The sequence below is a fragment of the Halichoeres trimaculatus genome, unplaced genomic scaffold, assembly GCF_033239565.1.
Source record: "Halichoeres trimaculatus isolate MK-OKI-2021-1 unplaced genomic scaffold, fHalTri1.1 fHalTri1_scaffold_3, whole genome shotgun sequence".
Lineage (NCBI taxonomy): Eukaryota > Metazoa > Chordata > Actinopteri > Labriformes > Labridae > Halichoeres > Halichoeres trimaculatus.
The window spans coordinates 34,215,929-34,235,509 of NW_027437181.1; the positions used below are offsets into that span (position 1 = coordinate 34,215,929).

The 19,581-nt window shown below is 40.3% G+C and overlaps 1 protein-coding gene across 2 annotated transcripts in view; it reads left to right on the top strand.

The window, feature by feature from the left end:
• Positions 1–333: 333 nt before the first annotated feature.
• The window catches only part of LOC141788241 (protein MTSS 2-like), a 108,956-nt gene continuing 89,708 nt past the window's right edge, over positions 334–19,581 (top strand). For both annotated transcript variants that reach the window (XM_074667122.1, XM_074667123.1), the window contains exon 1: positions 334–985. In XM_074667122.1, the coding sequence (XP_074523223.1) occupies positions 899–985 (87 nt within the window). In that variant the 5' untranslated portion in view covers positions 334–898. The remainder of the gene's footprint in view (positions 986–19,581) is intronic.

Below are 19,581 nucleotides of genomic sequence, written 5' to 3' on the forward strand. Positions count from 1 at the left end.
GGGTCACTGGAGTGATATTTAAAACAAAACTGCCTATTCAGGGTCATTATTTAGGAAGGACACACACACACACACACACACACACACACACACACACACACACACACACACACACACACACACACACACACACACACACACACACACTGGTAGCTGAATGTTTTTGACATTTACCCCCTGCTCCCTGCTCATTCTTCCCCTGGTGGTCTACGCTGTATGTGTGTATGTTTGGTAACTATGCGTGTGTGTCTGGGCGCGCGTGTGGCCATGTGACAGGCCGTGCGGGGCTGTCCTGCCTCCTTTTTTTGACTCCCTTGCAGTTGCATGGATCGTATTACTGGCTTGCTCTCCCCGCACCGCTGAGCCCACCGCCTCTGCACCAATCACAGCCAGCCGTTTCCTCCGCGCACATGCATGCACGTACGCACTGACACAGACACAGCGAACCACCGCTCCGGTTCTCCGCTGCCTTCACATGCGTCCCCAACGACTCCGCGTAGCGATGGCTGCGCCAAGATGAGCGGTGTCCCCGGTACCATCTGAACGACTCACCGCCTGACTGACCCGGAGCTGCGGAGGCAGAGAGAAGGAGAGAGATAGAGGGAAAAGAAAGAGAGGAAGAGAGATAGGGAGAAACAGAGAAAGAGGGAGAGAGACCATCTTTTTTCTCTGGTAACGCATCTTCCGTTCGTTTGGAAGAGACCGCAGCGCGAGCAGATCCTGTCCTTTCTTTTCTTCAGCCCTCCTCATCTCGCTGCATCCCCCGTGAAGCTCTCCCTCCTGGGTCAGAGGAGAAACCGGAGAGCCGGGTCGCGATTTTGTGGAAATACATTTTTGCATTTTTCCCTGCTGGGTGTTGGTAGCGCGCAGTTGGTGCGCGCTTTGTAAATTCCGGTGAATGGTGGATTTGGCAAACATGGAGACCGTGGAGAAGGAATGCGGGGCCCTCGGGGGTCTATTCCAGGCGATTGTCAACGACATGAAGGTAAATAAAAGCTTGATTTTTCACGTTTGACTGCGCTGATCGTTTATTCTACACATGTGCCCCTCTTCATAATGGAGCAGCAGTCTCGGGTTGAGATACGTGTTTTTGATGTCTCTGTGCATCATCTCATGAGCTGATGGGGGTTTTGGTTTGATTCAGCAGCGGTGACTCGGTTACAATGACATGGTGTGGAGGGTTGCCGGTGTGAAACCCCTTTCCTCCTCATCATCCTCATCATCCTCCATCCCTTGGAGACATGGCTGCGCATGTAAACGTCTTTGCACCCGTTCCTGGGGATGCTTGAGATGATGCTCACCTTTCTCTGCACAAGTGAGGGAACAAAAACAACTGCCCGCTGTGTTCTCCTTGTTTTAGCAGTGCTTCTTGCAGATTCAGCGGTGATACGCACTTTGGTTTGATGGCCTTCATGCCGGAGCTCCTTGGTACCCAAATTGGCAGCCACTACATCAGTTCCTATGGTTTTATGAGAAAGGCCTCTGGTAATAAATGAGATTTCCTCTGTTTTGACCCATGCGTCAAAGCTTTCACACATTCCGTTACATGTGTTTCATATGAACCTCTGTGGATATGGGTTTGAGAGGCTTTCCCACCACCATGATGCTCGACATCGTCTTATTTTGACCCACAGCTGTGTGAAAGGACACGCAGACAGGACTGATGCACGTTGAGCCTCGCTGTATCGTCCCTTTTCATGGTTACTGTGCGTCTCCCTCAGAGTGCAGCGTCATTGATTTTCTGTCAGGCTCATCAGGCAGCAAAACATGAAGGCGTGAGAAGCCGAGCAGCCGTCAGACGCCCAGTCTCCCTGCCTGTCTGTCTGCCCCCTCAATCCGCCTGTCTGCCTGTATGTCCGTCTGTCTGCCAGTCAGTGTTTCTGCAGCTCCATTGCTCAAAAATGGCTTCTGTCAGGCTCTAGTGGACCAGTATACCCACCCATGTTAAACGCAGTGTGTTCAGTCTGCTGCTGTGAGATGCTCTGGATGTAAGCATCCATTAAACGCTGTCTGTCAATATGTCTGCCTGTCAGACGCCCCTGTAGCTCTGCAGCCTCTCAGTCTGCTGGCCAGTCCACTTCTCCTCTCTTCTCTTCCTCCATCCTGCTCTACAGATCACAATTTGTTCATGTTTTTAATCCATTTTCATAATGCCGTGACATGGGAAGCACCAGTTTGTGCGTTTCTGCAATAGTGCCTGCAGGAACGTCCTTGTTATACAAAACAATGAGACCTTTACCCTTTAATCTGCATGGTTTGACAACATCTGTAGATAATTTAATGTAAGTGTAGGGGCTGTTTCAAGCTCATTGTTTCCTAAAGACAGATTACTGGCTTTTGTTGAAAGTGTGAGACATGTGGGAGGAGGTGACAAGTATAATCCCAGGCATTAAATTAATTCTAATCCAACACTTGTGACATAAATCAAAGAATATTTCTTGAACAAAAAGAAATATAATTAAAGATTTTACAAAGGAAGGTATGAACAAAGAAAATCTACATTTACAATGTTGACTCAAAGATAAAGCCTCATTGTTTTTTGATATTTTGAAAGCACTGTATCCTACACTTCTCATAATACACCCTGAAAACATCTTTTTATCAGACCTCTGCCTGTTAAAATTCCTCATCTTTCAAACTGTGCCACTCTACTTTACACATCAAGCTCTCTGTTAGCCCTGCAAACCATAGACAAGTAATTATTATACAATTAAACAGATAATTTCTACATTTTAATAATGACCCTGCAGCCAAAGAAGACACAGGACTACTGTTGTTAAGTGACAAGAAGAACGCACTATAGGGTTAAAAAGATCAAGACCAAATGGAAAATACTTCTTGTAGGATACATCGTGAGTTCAATTCATTATTCCAGCTCAGCTCAAGTATAAGAGCAGATGCTCTCGTGGATAAAAAGCAGCCTGGGTTTTGATTGTGCACTGGGCTTTGTTTTAATCAATCCAGTACATGATTTATAACTAAGTGTAATGACATTAACTGTGATCAAACTAAGACATGTTTTAAGTTTCTTTTGCTAATTCAAGGATAAAAGTCATTGTATAAAGATCGCATCACACCATGCTCTTCCCTTTAACATCCATACGCTGCATGTACCAACCTGAAATTAGCACAGTCAACACCCGAGACTCCCAAGTAGGTGTAGGGACTGATCCCAAATTTCTGGGTTCTCCAGCTTCCTCCCACAGTCCACAAACATGCTCATCGGGTTAATTGGTCACTCTAAATTGTACGTAGGTGTGACTGTGTGCGTGCGGTGCAGAAAATGAATGAATAAATGAATGAGGATCATGGTGGACCGCAACATTCATCTGCAGTTTATGGTGAAGCTGTGTGCATCTGTTATAACACTTGCTTCAACATTTCATTAAATTGGGGAGATGCTGTCTTTGATGTGCTACAGTCTCCTCCTCAAAGAGATGCTCCTGCCACTGCTTAACATCCTGTCACACTTAGGCAGAAACACAGCTTCACTTTTTAAATAGAGGTAAACAAACTATGTCTACATGTGTTTCACGTCTAATTTTGTTAGATTTAAGTCCAGATAGCTCCCCTTCAGGCCCTGGTTCCTACAAGGAGTTCTTGTGGGTCAGGTAGTGTTCACTTTAGAGATGAAGGAGGAGAAAGTGGATAGATTTGTGGCAAAGACGTTATATGCCTTTGTTACTTTGTAACCAGCATTAAGTTATGCAAAATGCATACTATGGCATTGGTTTATAGTTTGTGTTTCTCTAATGTGTTTTTCTTTTCTCTTTTTTTTAATAACTGAGGTCTGTAATTGTCCTTTTTCCATCCTGATAAGAAAGATTAATGTTTAATCCTTGTCACAAAGCAGGCTAAATCTTGTTTTTGTAATATTCACCTCACCCATTTTACCCTTTAAAATTAAAATCAGGAATCAATCAGTGGAATTTGACTTGGATCAAGAACCTATAAAACTGAAATGGTATCCAGCCCTTATCCAAAGAGAGCTGTGGAATTCTCCTTAAATTAGAGTTTAACTTAGTTAAAATGAGCTCACTCAGCTGTTATTGCTCACAATGAACTGAGTATTTCTACTGATGGTAGTAAAAGCAGTTTTAACATTTTAACATATCAACTTTATACATATATGTGCACTCATTTAAAACTTCTTTTCTGTTTTTGGCCTTATGTGAGGATACATTTTTTGGAGCAAATGTTTGGAGCAACAAACTCTGCTCATTATATTTAAACAGCAATTTCTGGGTGTGAAGATGATTTTTTTTATTTCTTTATTTTTTTAAATAAACTATGAATCATCAAACTAGAAAAGCTCCTTCCTCACTGCTGCTGTTAAAGAATCCAGAAAAGATGTTCTTCTGAACCATCGTATTACTGCTGTCAGCATAGAAACCAGCGGTCCATACAGCCAGCTGACCGTGAACATGACCTCTGTGTCTATTCATATTACCCCTGAGTGACCTGTGAGTGTGTGAGCATGAGTGTATGTTAGTGTGTCTGGGTGTGTGTGTGTATGTGATTCACTAGAAAGTAGTGAGACATAGCCTCCAGCGATACATATTGGCAGACAACTACAGAACGCCTACACATGAACACACACTAATACACAACTTATTGTATGAGTGTGCGAGAGCGTTTTATACCAGACATCTATTCAAGCCTGCTCACAGTGACCACACATTGCTCTGTTTACTGTATGTTCTGCCATTGCTGGCATCAGACCTTTTCTGCAACTCACTGTGCTTTCCTTTTATGCATGAAGCACACACACACTCACACACATACACACCCAGAGGGATGAACTGTGTGGATGATCTTCAGAGGAGAGAAAGAGGAAGGGAGGAGCAGGAAGAAGAAGAGGAAGATGATGGGGAAAGAGGAAGAAAAAGTGCTTTCTGAACAGCATGAATTCATTCTGCTGACACGGGCAGACTGCAGAGTTCACTTTATCTTCCTTCAAACATGAACATGCAGGCGGGGTTGCCAGGTTTGCAGTTTTCCAGCAGAATTTGGCAACTTGGGTGCTGTAAAATCTACCCACAGTAGATTTTATTGTCCTTTGGCTGAGTAGACCAATTTGATGTAAAGCAAAAGAAAATAACAAATATCTGTTAGGAAATAACTACTCTGTTAAGGTACAGCTCCAACCAAGTTAACATGCAGATGAGCAGAAAGTCTACACATAGAATATGATTCCCTTACACATGCACACACAGACACACACATTACCCCACATGGTCACTGCCTGCATTTGGAATATGGTTAACAAAACAGTTAATAGCTCACTGACAAATGTATTCACTTTATGTATAAGTTTAGGAATACAGCGCAGAAATACTATAAGGTGTTCAGGCTGAAATAAATAAAAATACATGGAGTATTTATGGTGTCTTTTTGTAGACATTGTCGTACATTTTAAAATGAACACAGTAATAGTTTACTTTGATGGCGACGTACATGTTGTGTTCGTCATTCGAGGTAAATTTTTCATTTTGTACTAATTCTTGTGACATCAGGCTGTTTTTTTTTCAGATGTTGGGAAGGGATGGGTACAGAATCAGGTACTTTTATAGGTACCGACCAAATTCTGTCAGAAGTACTGGGTACCGATTCACGTAAAATCAAAAGGTACCATGTTAAGGGACCTAAATGCATCCTTGTGACTGTGAGAGAATGGTAGAGTAGGAGATTATCCATGCTGGACATGAACACAGCATTACAAGGTTATATATTGAAGAATAAATATGTCAAAATTAAAATAATTTACATGTTATTATTAAACAAATTGATATTTTTTGTCACATTAACACACAAATGTACAGAAAATTGGTACTGTTGATGACCATTACGGGTTGCCATGTACTGAGAATCGGTACCGTATCATTTTAAATGTAAAAGGGACCCATTCCTACTGTTGGGTTAGTTTGATCGGCCAATTGGAGGGGTTTACATATAACAGGTGACAACAGCCTTTAAATGTTCCCACCCCAGTGTCTGCTGATTAGACCACATAACAACGTTACAAAGGAGAGGTAGCACAGTGGCCACCTTGGTTGTAAGTAGCATGTTACCAAGTAATGCATTAACACAACTCCAGCATCATTTACAGCAGTGAGTGGTTTATTATCTAGCTACTGGAAGTTAAAATTAAAGAGAAGAGAAGAGAAATCACTTTAAGTTACTTTTTGACAACCACTGATCTACTGTCCAACTCTGCAATGTTGTGCCTCCATCATCACAGTAACATCCAGAGAAAAAAGGTTTAAAACTATGGCCAGTGACCATTCAGGTGTGAGCTTTCAGCTATCATTTTCCCTCCTCAAGGTTGATGGCAAAAATTATATATTGTGATATATTGGTGAATTGTTCTTCATGTGCAGAAAGGAGAGCTTCTTACATCATGAAACACCCAACAAAACAACAAGTTCCTACTGATTAAGGTCTTTGAGATATGCTATTATTATAGACATGCTTCCTGTATTACCCATTCATTCAGCTGTTTTCAGAGAAATCATGCTGCTGAGATAGGGAAGGGTACATTAATAAGCTTACTGAAACAAGAAGTATCTGTCCAGTGCAAAGAATTACTTTCGTGATGCAGCAACTCAGCAAAAAAAGATCCAGCCAATTTTTATGGTAGTAGCTAGCAGTTTTCAGTGGTTATAATTAGCAGCAAACTGCACAACATTCAAGGCTTCAGAAGTTTTTGTAAATGAAAAAAGTAAGTGTAAAAATGCACTCAAACTTGCTAGTGTCTCTGCCACTACTAAGCAAAACTACTAACTTTTTTAAAGAGGGGGTATTGTGATTCTTTTTTTTATGCTGCAGTAGTTTTAAATGAGTTACAAAAAAAAAAGAAAAAAAAAAACAAAAAAAACAAAAAAACAACAAAACAACAAAACAACAACAACAACATATTTTGCTTTCTGTGGGGTTTAAAAAAAAACCCTCATTTCAACCTCTGTTTGAAAGCCTTCATTTAGCTGCTGTGTCTTTAAGGGCCCCTGCTCCACAAACCCCCTTCCTTCTGATTGGTCAGCCCCCTTGAAAATATGCACACATTTAGAGTAAACATCCAGCATTGTGACTTTGTATTAGTGTTTGAGAAAAAACAACCTCTTTAAACAAAAAAAAAAAAAAAAAAAAAAAAAAATGCACTAGCTTGGAGACTCTAATAAAAGGATACAACATGGCTTGGTCCTGAAAACTGCATCATTTGGGGAATAAATTGAGTATTTGTATTTGTTGATGTCTCTCTGCACTCACTGTCTTCAAAGGCCTTTTAACCAGAGAATAAACAAAGCTCTCAGCCTGTTTTTTTTCTGAGAGCCATTAGAGAAAAACTATTAATCCATTTGTTGTCTTCAGACAAATGGCTTCTTCTTTGTGAGCTATAAACACTGATTAAAGCCACATTGTTTCCTGTTTAGTCAAAGAGTTTTTCTGAGGCGGATGACTCAATGCATCTCATCCACTCACTGACATTCATTCAAGGCCTCCACAGGGACTCAGGAACTCATCCACCCAGACTAGGGCAGTAGTGTTTTTTTGCCCAGGTTGTAGTGACCCACATATATCAGAGAGAGCTGAATAACATAAACATGAAGGCCGTTAAGAAGCACATGAATAATAGATGAAAACAGAGACAGTGTAGGAGAAGGGGGCACATGGAGCTGTTTTTAAAGAGTTTTTCCTCTAAAACTGATTACCAAATTTCATTCTGCTCACTGTGTGTCTTTCTGTTTGAGCATCCGTGCCAAAAGAGGAGAGCAAGAATATAACACAGAAAACTAAAACAATCAAAACAAAGTCTGATAGAAAACCAAGAGCTTTGGGGTCTCTGGCTTTTTCTATAAGTGTCTATACTTTTGAGTGCAAATAGTTTTATATAGATCACACTTTGGTAGATTGAGTATTATATTATTCTCCACAAGTGGTCATTTTTTAAATGTATCTTTTGGCTGCCTAGACATTAACCATGGGATCCATCAGAGTTGGTAGTATTCCAGTTCAAGTCTGTTTTGCACAGTAGGACAGCTTTGAAGGATAACAATATGGGAAGAAAGTTTTAATAAAATGTCTACAAAGGATCAGTTGAGAAGATGACGGTTGCTCAGGCCTCGGAGATGCTGCAAGCTTTAGATGGTGGTGAGTCAATGCTGACGCCATGTCAGAGATCAATGTGTTAGAAAACGTGTTAAAATGAAATAAATGTGATTCTGGTGTTACTTTGTTGTTTCAAGAGACATGCCAACATAGGAGATGTTTGAGTTACTGAATTAGGTGATGAGAAAGACGGATTTAATTTTTTTTTTCTTTCTAGTGGTTAAACAAAATGACCTGAACTGTTTAAATATCGTGTTTTATTAATTTATTTAACTAGGTCTTGTTTTACCTTAACCTTTATAATGTGTCTCATATATGTTTTTATGTATGACATTCTTTTGTATCTTAGTGCTGTCTGTCTCTTGTGTTGGTGAGCCAAAGCCAATTTTCCACTTTGGTGGACAATAAAGATATATTCTATTCTATTCTATTCTATTCTATTCTATTCTATTCTAAAATGACCAATCATGGTGAATTTAGCAGATTCATTGGTAACACAGAGTCGACGCGAAGAAATCAAGGAAATTCCAACAGCAAGTTTGATTTTTTTCCCGCTGAGATTAAGCATAAATGCCAGGCACACTGATTTTTTAGTCTTACTGATGAAAACATCTAGAGTTAAATATCAGTCAGACAGTCTAAGTTTGGAAGTTGCCATCCGCTTAGACTAAACATGGAGTGTAAGACTTTATTTTTAGCTCCTGCAGTAATGCACACTTGGCAAGAGTCAACTAGAGGAGAATCATTTTAAAATAACCAGCTGCAGCTCCAGTTTTAGGCATTACATGAAGATATTCTCAACCATTTGAGACTGAGAGAGTCTACTAGATCCAAAATAAACACAAACTTTGTAGAGGAATCCTGAGATTGACTGTATGGTGTTAAAGTACAAGGGTTTTTTGCAATGGCTGCTTCTAATGTTCAAACTTTTTGTTTTCCTTTGAAGAGGATCTTAAAACTGTCCTTTCTCAGTTATAGTGATCTAGGAGAAGAGACAGTTTGTGTTAGTTATTCTATAATACTAACTTTTTTTTTACCATGCTTTTAAGTATGTGACCTAGCACATAACATCACAAACACACAGCCTCATCTGTGTATGGTGTTACTGCCCTCACAGGTAGGGAGGCCAGGTGCTTAGAAGCCACATGTGGGACAAGGAGTGTGTTTGTGTGACACTTTACTATAATGCTGAAACATAGGCTAAATTTCTAAATAATGTCCATCTAACCCTGAAACATTAATATTTAATTGGGACCAAGCTTATAATTATATTAATAACAATTTGATTTGGTTCTACTTGTAAAAAACTGAAAAAAGAATCCACAAATTTCTTGGAGCTTGTGAAATAATGTGATTGTATACATTTAGAGTATTGGCTATTTTTTACATTCAGTGTATGTTCTCAGCTCTTAAAGGTGGACTAATCTGTACACAAAGTAAACATGTTCCCAGCTCCTTTTTCACCTAGGAGCTTCTTGTTTTTTCCTCCAAAATCTGCATTTTGGTGTCTGAAGCTTTTACATTTGTTTTTTGTGTCAGTGGGCAGAGGTAAAGAGGATGCAGGTGACAGGTCGATGAACTACTGACCCCACATGCATTTTGATATACTGATTGATTGATTGAGTCTCTTTGCTTTTTAGTACATTACCAAAACTTCTCCAGGTAGTTACTTATAAAGTTCAATGTCATTTATCAGGGAAAAATGTATCTAGCTAAGTAGCAAGCCCTAAAAAATTAGTCATTGGATTGGCAAGTGCTTAGATAAGTAACCAGTTAGAAAACATTGCTGAACACGGGTCTCAAGAGCCTGTAGGTGAAGGTGGTTGGACATATGTCGCTAACATTAGCCGAGCTAGCACCACAAGCCCTCAGGTTTGCTAGCGTGCTCATGTTTGGGCTGGTTATCCATTGCTCCGGTTGCATGGTTACATACTACTGTAGCAAAAGAAAGCTGACTTCCAACTTGGTAGTTCTGACTAGTAGAATATCAAAGCAAAGAAGCAGTCCTGGAGCTACAGGCCCAGCCAGCCAAGGGTGGGTTTATATAGCTTAAACTGGACATATGACTACCATTTTTAGTCAGCACTTATTATTATGAACTTATTAAACATAGTAGTACTTCTCGTGCAAACTACTGAGAGTGATGTGATTTGATGAATATGTTTATGAAACACACACCTCATTTATCACCTCATTAATCAAGACATTTCAAGACATTTCAAGAAAGTTGTAATTGTTTGTTTTTTCTTCCATATTTGGGAAAATACCATATCAACACCAGAGAAATAAACCAATGAAGTTCCACAGGAAACACTATCTGAGACTTATCTGCCTCCTCATTAAAGCAGCAAACTGGAAAAATGACAACATCAACAAACCAAGAGACCTGGAAGTAAAGTGCTCAGTGTCCTCACAGAGACAGTCCATTGTTGTCCGGCCCTTTAAAGGCCTGAGACAATGATGTCCCCTGCCTGTGGGCCATGTGGGCTGCAGAACTGGAGATGCTCTGTGGGAGTGTTTCATTAGTCCACTCTATGGTGTGATTGTGTCTGTGTGGTCCAGGGGGCTTTCAACCACAACACTGTTGTTATAAAGAGAGAAAAAGCCACGACCACAGCAGTGAGCCAAAATGAGCACGAACAGCACAAAGGCAGCCAACTGCAATCAAAACCATCTTCAGCTTTATTAGTGGGACCTGCTTTTTCTCCAACATCCCTCCCCCCTCCTCTAAACAAATGAAGAAACATTGACATAGACTTTAATTACATTTATTATGTCATCTGGTTCCATTAGGTTAATTGAAAGACATAACTTTAAGTTCAACTTAGCTAACCCCATGATGAAAAAAAAGTTTTAAACAGCTGATTCAATAGAGGCACAAAGAGCCTTAAACAGAACTTAAGTTGATGTATTGAGTTTTTTGCCATAGTGGTCAACTCGTGCTACTAGTGCAAAAGATGTGTGCAAGCTCTACTGGTGCAAACGGTCTGTGACTCCACAGCAGGCAGTTGAGTGGTTTGTGCAGACTGAGTGAGTGTTTAGCAGTAATGCAGGTGTTAGACTAGACCACTGCGTTGAAGATTCACCAGCTAATCTGTGATCTATAGCAGCTGTGAATCAAAGAGGCAAAATGAGTTTTCTTGTGGGGTGGTTCTGCCCCTCAAAGACGAAGGAAGGTCTTGGAATTCAGGGGTGCGGGAAGATGTTGTCCTCTTGGCATTTTGTAAAATTTTCTTTTTTTGTGTATGTGTTTAAACAACCGTGTGTGTGTTACGTCATCAACACTGGAATCTGTGTATTTCTTCCACACAGAGCCAAAATACCATGACAGCTACAGCAGTTTGTTTTTTCACTTGGGTTTCCAACAACTCTGACAGCAGCTTTAAGTATGTGCAGAGAATATGAATTCTTCTCTTATCAACTGCTGAGGCTTACAGTTAAAACTGTATTTCATGTTAGTGATATTGATTTACTCACCACACATGAACACAATCATAACCTGGTACTGTCTGAATTTATTTCTAATCGTATAAAAGAAACGTGGGTTTTTTTTTGTTCTTGCATATTTAAAGATGCTAAATTGAGTGGAGATTGTAAATTTGAATATAGCACATGGTTACAGTTTTAAACAAGTTATACAATAATAAGTTCATGACCCTCTGATTGCAACATAATGTATTTGATGTGATGTGTAGAGTATACATCAATAGGCATTAGTCCGATACAGAGGGGTTACGGGGATAATCCCATCAAATAATAATACAGTTTATTTTGGCTGTAAAGTTAGAAAATCCTGCAGTTGCCACAACATAACTCAGTCTGACCCTCATATTAAATAATGGAGAATGTTTAAGTAATTGTGGGATCAGATCAGATAAGATCAGATCAGTGGTATCTGTTGATACCCAAAACACAGGTATCGGTGTCATCCTCAGGACTTAAAAAGTTGGATCAGTTCATCCTTAGAGGAGAACCAGGACACTGTCGCTGTAATCTGAAATTATTTCACAAGGCCTGGGAACACTTGGGGTCCTCATGCTGGGAACACTGCAGGGAAGTGGGACTGACTTGAAGCCAATGTAACGTATGTTTTATGGAAACTTGAGTTTTTGTACCATGCAGTGCTTGAAGTACCTTGAAGACCCGGGCATTCGTGTATCCTGGAGCAAAAGGAATAGGTCAAAGTGTGATGATGTGTCAGGTTTACGGGTACTGCAGAGGTACTTTGGCTGGCAGGCAACAACATTACTGAACTATCAGTAAGCTTTGATAACCTGTGAGTAAGGCTTGATGCTTACCTTGAATGCAGTACTTTTTAGTAAAGAAGCTTGTAGTATTACTTACTACTAGGATTGCCACCTGTCCTGTAAAATATGAAATCGTCCTGTATTTCACACTCAAACGGTTCGTCCCGTTTTAAATCAATACAGGATGCAAATTGAACATCAGTTAGTGGGCTGATTTTGAGCGTGGAATAAGTGCTCATCATTAATTGGGTGAGAGAAAGTCACAGGAAATCAGAAGCAAACATGTCCATGTCTGTGGCTGCTTCTGGTACTCCGCCCTGTGCCCGATTGAAAAGCAAAGGATGCACAAACACGGACGTGAGTGGGAAAGTTCAAATGAATGGCTTGACAGTGTGAGTGAAATGATGTCAAAGGACACAGTAAATCTGTCGTTGCATGCTTTTGGTGGTGGCCTGTCGGACATGCAACAGCATGCGGCTAGAGAGTAATAATACTGCAAAATCAGGACAAACAAATGTCAGATCCACAGTTCTTCATACCTGAAGCATCTCAAGATACAGGAATCTTACTAACAAAATGTGATTAATTTGGAAAAGTTTATCCTCCTACAAAATCTACAGAATGAGATTTTAAACACAGTGTTTTACTGGATATAATTTCTCAGAATGGGTATTTCTTACCAATACATCAAGAAAACAGACATTTATTATTGATAACCAGTAGCATTCATGATTATAGAAAAAACAACAAAAGGACAGGATTGATAGGTGGCAAAGGTGGCGACCCTGCTTACTACTGATGGTGGTTTTACAGTCGGTATGGTGGCCTTGGTCTGTGACTTATTCTTTCCTGGTTAGACTTTGAGGCTTCCTGCAATGATAGAACTATACAAGCAATAGAAATTGAATTAAACATATCCAAACTCTGCACCATCCTGAGTCTTTTAGATGTGATAATCCATAAAGTTTCCTATAACAAAGACTTTTCAGCACATTCATTTGAAGGTGAAAGTTGAATTAAAATGTGTTCTACAAGGTGAAGAAGGAATCAAGGTAGTGTTTTTTAATGTCACTGAGCTAGGGGCAGGTTGTGTGTCTTCAGCTTAAGGATAATTATCCTCATTGACATGCAGGGTTTTGTTTTGAAAGAAATCAGATGACTCTGACCTTGAGATGTCTTCCTTCCCAAAACAGCCATGTAAAAGTATGCTGTTGAGTCCAGCCGGAGAAGGTGCCAACATGCCAGCTGAATCGTAGGACGCTTTAAGGAGGACTCCCTCGTTAGAGCTCGTTAAAATCTCTGAGGTCGTTAGGGCCCCGGGGCTCGTTAGGGCCGGTTCTGATGAATGGGGAGGACCAGTGGAGGGAGGCGTGGAGGCTGCTGGGAGCGAGCCAAGACAGCCTCTCTCACTGAAGCTTTTGTCAGAGCTGTCAAAGCCTTCTCATCACACTCAGCTGTTCACTGTAAAACACACTGATCATTATGAACAGGCCACAGACACAGAATGACAATGACTGTGGCAAATCAATATTCTCTTGTTCATCTCAGAAAGAAAGCTCTGAATAAGCAGAAAATCTTCTTCATGCTCTATATATCCTGATTGTGAAAAGATTTCTTTGGATTGGATTTAACACTGTGTCTATGAGAGATAATTTATTATTATTTGATTGTAAACACCCGTCTCTTCTTCCAGTGGAGGCTGTGGAGTTGAGCAGAATGGCCCAGCTGTGGAGAAAATTGGAGAAGAAAAAAATTACAATGAAGCATCTGCATTCAGGCATAAAGGAACTCTGCCCCTCCTCTCTGTCACCACTGACAGCCTCTGTCTCTCAGCAGAGCTGCTGTGGTGCTGTGCAGCCTGCAGAGCTTCATGTTGTATTGTTTAATATCTCTGATTTGGTTCATGTGTAGATCTGTACAGATGTCAAGGTTGCCCAAAGGTTAAAGCAGAGGGTTTGTAAACAAACACATAAAGTAAATTTGAAAACTGCTCTGATCAGCGCTTTTTAGTAGCTGATAGATACTCAGACAGTTGGTAGTTTTAAACCAGCACCTGCAGTTGCATGCTGAAATACCAGTGTGTGGATGATGGATGAAAGGGTGAATGTGAATAGCAGCATAAAAGTATAAGGCCATTTACGGTTTACCAATATTTTTAATGCAAAAAAAAAAAACATTGCAAAAAATGCAAGGAAAACAAAAAAATGATGGAAGATCACCCTCTTGCATTAGTTTCATGCGCTCTTAATCACAAAGCAAAATTATCAGTGTATCATTTGTTCATTCCATATCTGTTTTCAAATCCAAAATCGGAAACAAATAACGACTTGTTATTTCATTTCTTGTTCTCAAATCAAAAATCTGAAAACGAAAAACAGCCTTTTGTTTTTTTTGCTGTTTTGATTTTGTTTTGAAATTAAAAATAGAATATGAGAGAATGGAATAATCATGAGATTTTTGTTCTATTTGTTTTGGGTTTGTATCATTTTTGATGTGTTGTGACCTGGAAGTTATGGAATGAACGAATGATACACTGATACAGAAAACATCAATTTTGTGTCTGACAGTCATTTTTTGTTTCTGCATATCAAAGAGGCATCATTGTTGATGTCAACCTGATCCATAAAGAGATAAAAACTTCCCACAGGAAATTCAACCAGTGAAAAAAACAACAATGACTGTTTTCCACTGACACTGGGCTCATTTTGGGGTCTTGGCTCAGAAGACTCATTAAACTGTTATTTCCATGATGCCCCAGCTGGACTTGACCACCCAACTCCCATGAGCACCTAGTAGCCTATTTTAGCCCTGATACATTCTGGCAGTTTGTTTCTGTTAGACTGCCAATCTGACCTGTGATCCATGACTTATTTTTAGATTATGTTGGTTAAAAAGGTCACATTTTGTGCAGAGCTTTAATAAGTTATTATTTTTTAGCCTCTTCAGTGCAAAAGCTGAAAATATTTAAAACATCTCCTACGCATTGCTTTTCACTGATTCACTCAGCCTCTGCTATCACCAGTGTTGTTTTGAAGTCCATACATTAAATGCGAAGTCCAGCAGCCTGTCCTCTCAGCTCAGCTTCATTTCTACAAAACCCATGTTGTTCAGCTAGGTCACTTTCTGACACATTTTCAATCTTACTAGCAACTTTCCAGCCTCACTTTACAAATTCCTCCTCCTTGTGCTGATATTGAGGCCCATGCTTCTTCTCCTGCGTTTGGTTCCTTGCTGCTCAAAGCATCAAGGTTCCTCTCCACCGGAGCTCTGCATACATTTTCCATAAGTGCTGGGGGTCACAGTAACATTTGACGTCACTTAGTCTAAGTGGTCTGATGGACGCAGCTTCAGGCCGCATCAACACCCTTTCACCGGATTAGAGGAGTGTAGATAGTAATAACTCCAGCCCAGCAGAGGAGAGGAAAGAAGCAGCTAAATGACACCTTTATACCTATAAAAGCCTCAGTGATTGATGGCTGCTGGGAAACAAAGCGTCCAATGAAAATTCACGCTGATGGTCTCGTCTCAGTCTTGTCTCATATCTCTCTGCTGTGTGTTCAGTGTGTAAATCTCTCTATGCATGTTTCATGATCCATGACTGAATAGTTATAGCTGTGTATGAGACACTCATTGGTTCTGAAAACAATGACCTTACCCATGTTTCCCTTTGAGGGTCAGACTGTCTGCGCATGATTTTGTCGATGTGGAGAAGGTTAAAGGTTTTGAAGTAAGCAGTATATGTACACGTTAAGATGTGGTATCTGGATGATTTTTTTAGGATATGTGCTGTCCCTGTGTATTAAAATTTATTTGTATCCATTTGGATGTATGAACACATTGGATCTAAATTTGTTGAAAAAATCAGAGTTTGAAAAAAATCTCATTTTTTCAACGTGGAAACCACAACCCTGCAACAATTCATTTCTTAGAATCTAGAATGCAAATATAAATGGTAAATTTCAAACGCTAATTTGTAACAAGCTAAAAGTACTATTAACTATTTGCATTAAAACAGGAAATTCCCTGGCATTTTTGTACAACTATTTACAGAACCATCAGGTGTCAACAAGATTATACAGAATAATTACCATGAATTGCCTCATTGCTCTGACACAAAACACAAAAACTACAGTACACACTCAACACTCTACTACACACCAACAATGTGATCCAAACATGTTAAAAAGTTACAAATAGATTAAAACCTACTTTCACGGACGTTGTCACTCCCAAAAACCCCTAGCAACCATATGATTTTTCTGATTGGCTGTGGTGATACACTTTCAACCACTGGCGATTGCTGTAAGACTGAAAGGGAAGCTGAGCTTCCCCTCAAATGTCCCCAAAAAAGTGCTGATATGTTCTGCTGTGTGAACATTTCATTGATAAAATATGCGCTAAAATTTCTTCATCTTTTGTTCAGAATCAGCTACCTATCACAGGTAACTGGCTCTACCTCCTTCTCATTCATCCCTGCAGCGTCTCAGCACTTTAACACAGTTGGATGCTGGGCGTCTTCTAACTTCAGCGGGGAAGTGTAGAGTGGGTTGTTCCACTGTGGAAACTGGACGGTCATTGGATAAACACTGGGCTTTGTCCCGCCCATCGGACGCTCAGCGTCTCTGGGGGTCTATGAGGCAGTGGGCTGGCCTGGACGCTGGGTTTCTGCGTGATGATTGGATGATCTGTCTAAGGACAAATCCCTTTTTGATTGACAGTGAAATGAGCCAGTCAACGATCTTCAGCATCTTCTGAGTTGTACATTCAGTTGTTCTGGACTGATCCAGAGGCTTTATCGATCCCCAGCGAGTTTACCTTGCTTAAAAACGACAAGTGTTGTGTTAAAAGATTCTCTCTCTTTTCACCAATAAGCAGCTACAGCTACAGCTGCGGAGCTTCTCCCCCTGTCACTCACACTTACAGTCTGCAGGTGTAGAGAGGAGCTTCTCCTTTTTGAAGTGGCTCAAGTCTCACACCCGCAACAGAATGGGCCAAGGCCGTTAAAGCAGCCTAGCTCTGCTGGTAAAATCCCTAAAAAAACACCTGGTTAGTATGACAGGGTCACAGATCACTTTCTTGAAAAGGAACGGAGGGTAGAATTTACTTTTAAATAAATAAACAAATTTATGATGTAGACCAGAAAAAATGAGCTTCCCCTCCTTGACTGACCAGCAGCCGCCACTGCTTTCAACCAAAAGGAAGGGAGTGACCTGTTTCTCTGTTATTTTCTTTTTAAATCCTGACGGCACTTTCCGCACTGTGCTCAGAGCACCCCTTATTACTGCCCCAAATGCGCAACAACATTCAGGAAACAGGTTTTCAACATTCTATATCAAAAACACATTTTCATACTGTTCATCTGTCTCACTGAATCCAAATCATCTCCACCAGCCCTACTTTCAGCGCACTCCTATTTCAGCTTCAGTCTGAAATGGTTAACTTTAGCTGCTGTCTCTTTAAGACTCCTTCCTCCACAAACCCCCTTCTCTCTGGTTGGCCAGTCATTTGGAGGCCTGTCGGGCAGAGATATAGGGAGACCTTGGTGTTTAAGGTCTGCCCATCAAATGTGTCAACAAAATGTGTTAACACAGAGTTTTGAAATTCTGCACACATTTAGAATGTACATCTAGTATTGTTGCTTTGTATAAATGTTTAAAATATGGGAAAGCAGAATACCCCAGAATTCTCAACTTCAAATAGACTTTATTTTTTTTTCTGCCAAATGATCCCAGCCAGCACTCCTGCGCTTCGTATTATTCATCACCCCTCGTTCAGGTTCATACTCTACACTATGCCCTGTCCTCTGAATAATATCATGTCCACCTAAAAAGATAAATAAATACTCCTGCTGTGACACAGTGGCATGATCCAGTAACTCATGATGTTCACCCATTAATTCCCCTGTCTGTCATGTGACATGACATTAATATGTACGCCTTTTGCAGACATCACACCGGGCAGATGTTTCTCTGACAGTGATTCTAGGATCTCTGGCCTTGCAGCTGTGTCTCAGGCGCAGGGATGTTGTGTCTCTCAGCTCAGAGACACAACATCACACAGATGGTTTGGTCCCCCCTTGTCACTTTGTTCAGATTGGAAACATTTGCTGCTCTTCATCATTTATGCATCAAGGTTGCTTCTGTTTCCTCTTCTGTATACTTAACTCAGAAATGATTGACTTGGCATGACTGTGAAATCACTATTTCATTGAACTTCATAACAGCATGTTTCATTATGTAAAACGCATGTAAAAACTGATGTATGAAGTAAATAATAAAAATAGTTACAAAAAAAGACTTAACATAGATTTAAGGAGTTTGCTGAAGTTAGGATAATATGTGGTTGTGGTTGGTGGAAACTACATTGTTGTCTGAGTCCTCTCCAACCGTCTTCCTATTAAGTTTTATTCAGGCGTGCCACCAAGAGATAAACAGCCTTGCACCCAAAGGCCACTTGGAGTCACAAATTAACCTGAATGTTTTGGGACTGTTGGAGGAGGACACAGTATTTAAAAAGGGCCTGGACTTACAAAACGCCCACAGTAAAGGCTCCTGATCCTGGCTCAGGGTTTGAACTCTGTTGCAGAGAGATAACAGCACTACTCGTTGCACCACCCTGCAGCCCTGAAGTGAGTATAGATTCACTAATCATTAATCAATCACCTGTTGTTCTGCACCATAGACGTACTGACTGAGCTCTAAAGATAATTGTGATTTAAACAGGCATTTAGCATGTCAGATATGTGTCCTGTTTGCTGCTCTGTGTATGTAGAGCTGAGTAGACCAATCCAACAGCCTCTAACTCTATCAACCAAGCAAAGGAAGTCATATCAAGCATGGATGCATTTTGATGAATAATAAAGGACGGACGGTTTTGAAGGGATGAAGCTCATAAAATGTCAATGGGGATTCTCAATCATCCAGGTCATGATGATTCTGAACTGGAAAAACAAGGCAACTGGACTGTGTAGGGTTGGGAAGACGTTTCCCCTCTTGTCCAAGAAGCTTCATCAGTTCATTTTACGTATTGTTGCCATTACACTGCATTTCCCTTTTTTAAATCAAAAGATAGTGCAGAAGAGACATGAATTTAAAAGTACAAATGATGTTTTAACATGTTTCAGTTCTTAAGAATATCAAAATTTTAGCTTGAGCCTTTTGACTTTTACGGGAGTGTAAAGTGCAATTGCATGTAAGAAGCAACTGATTGCAACTAATGTATGTACAAA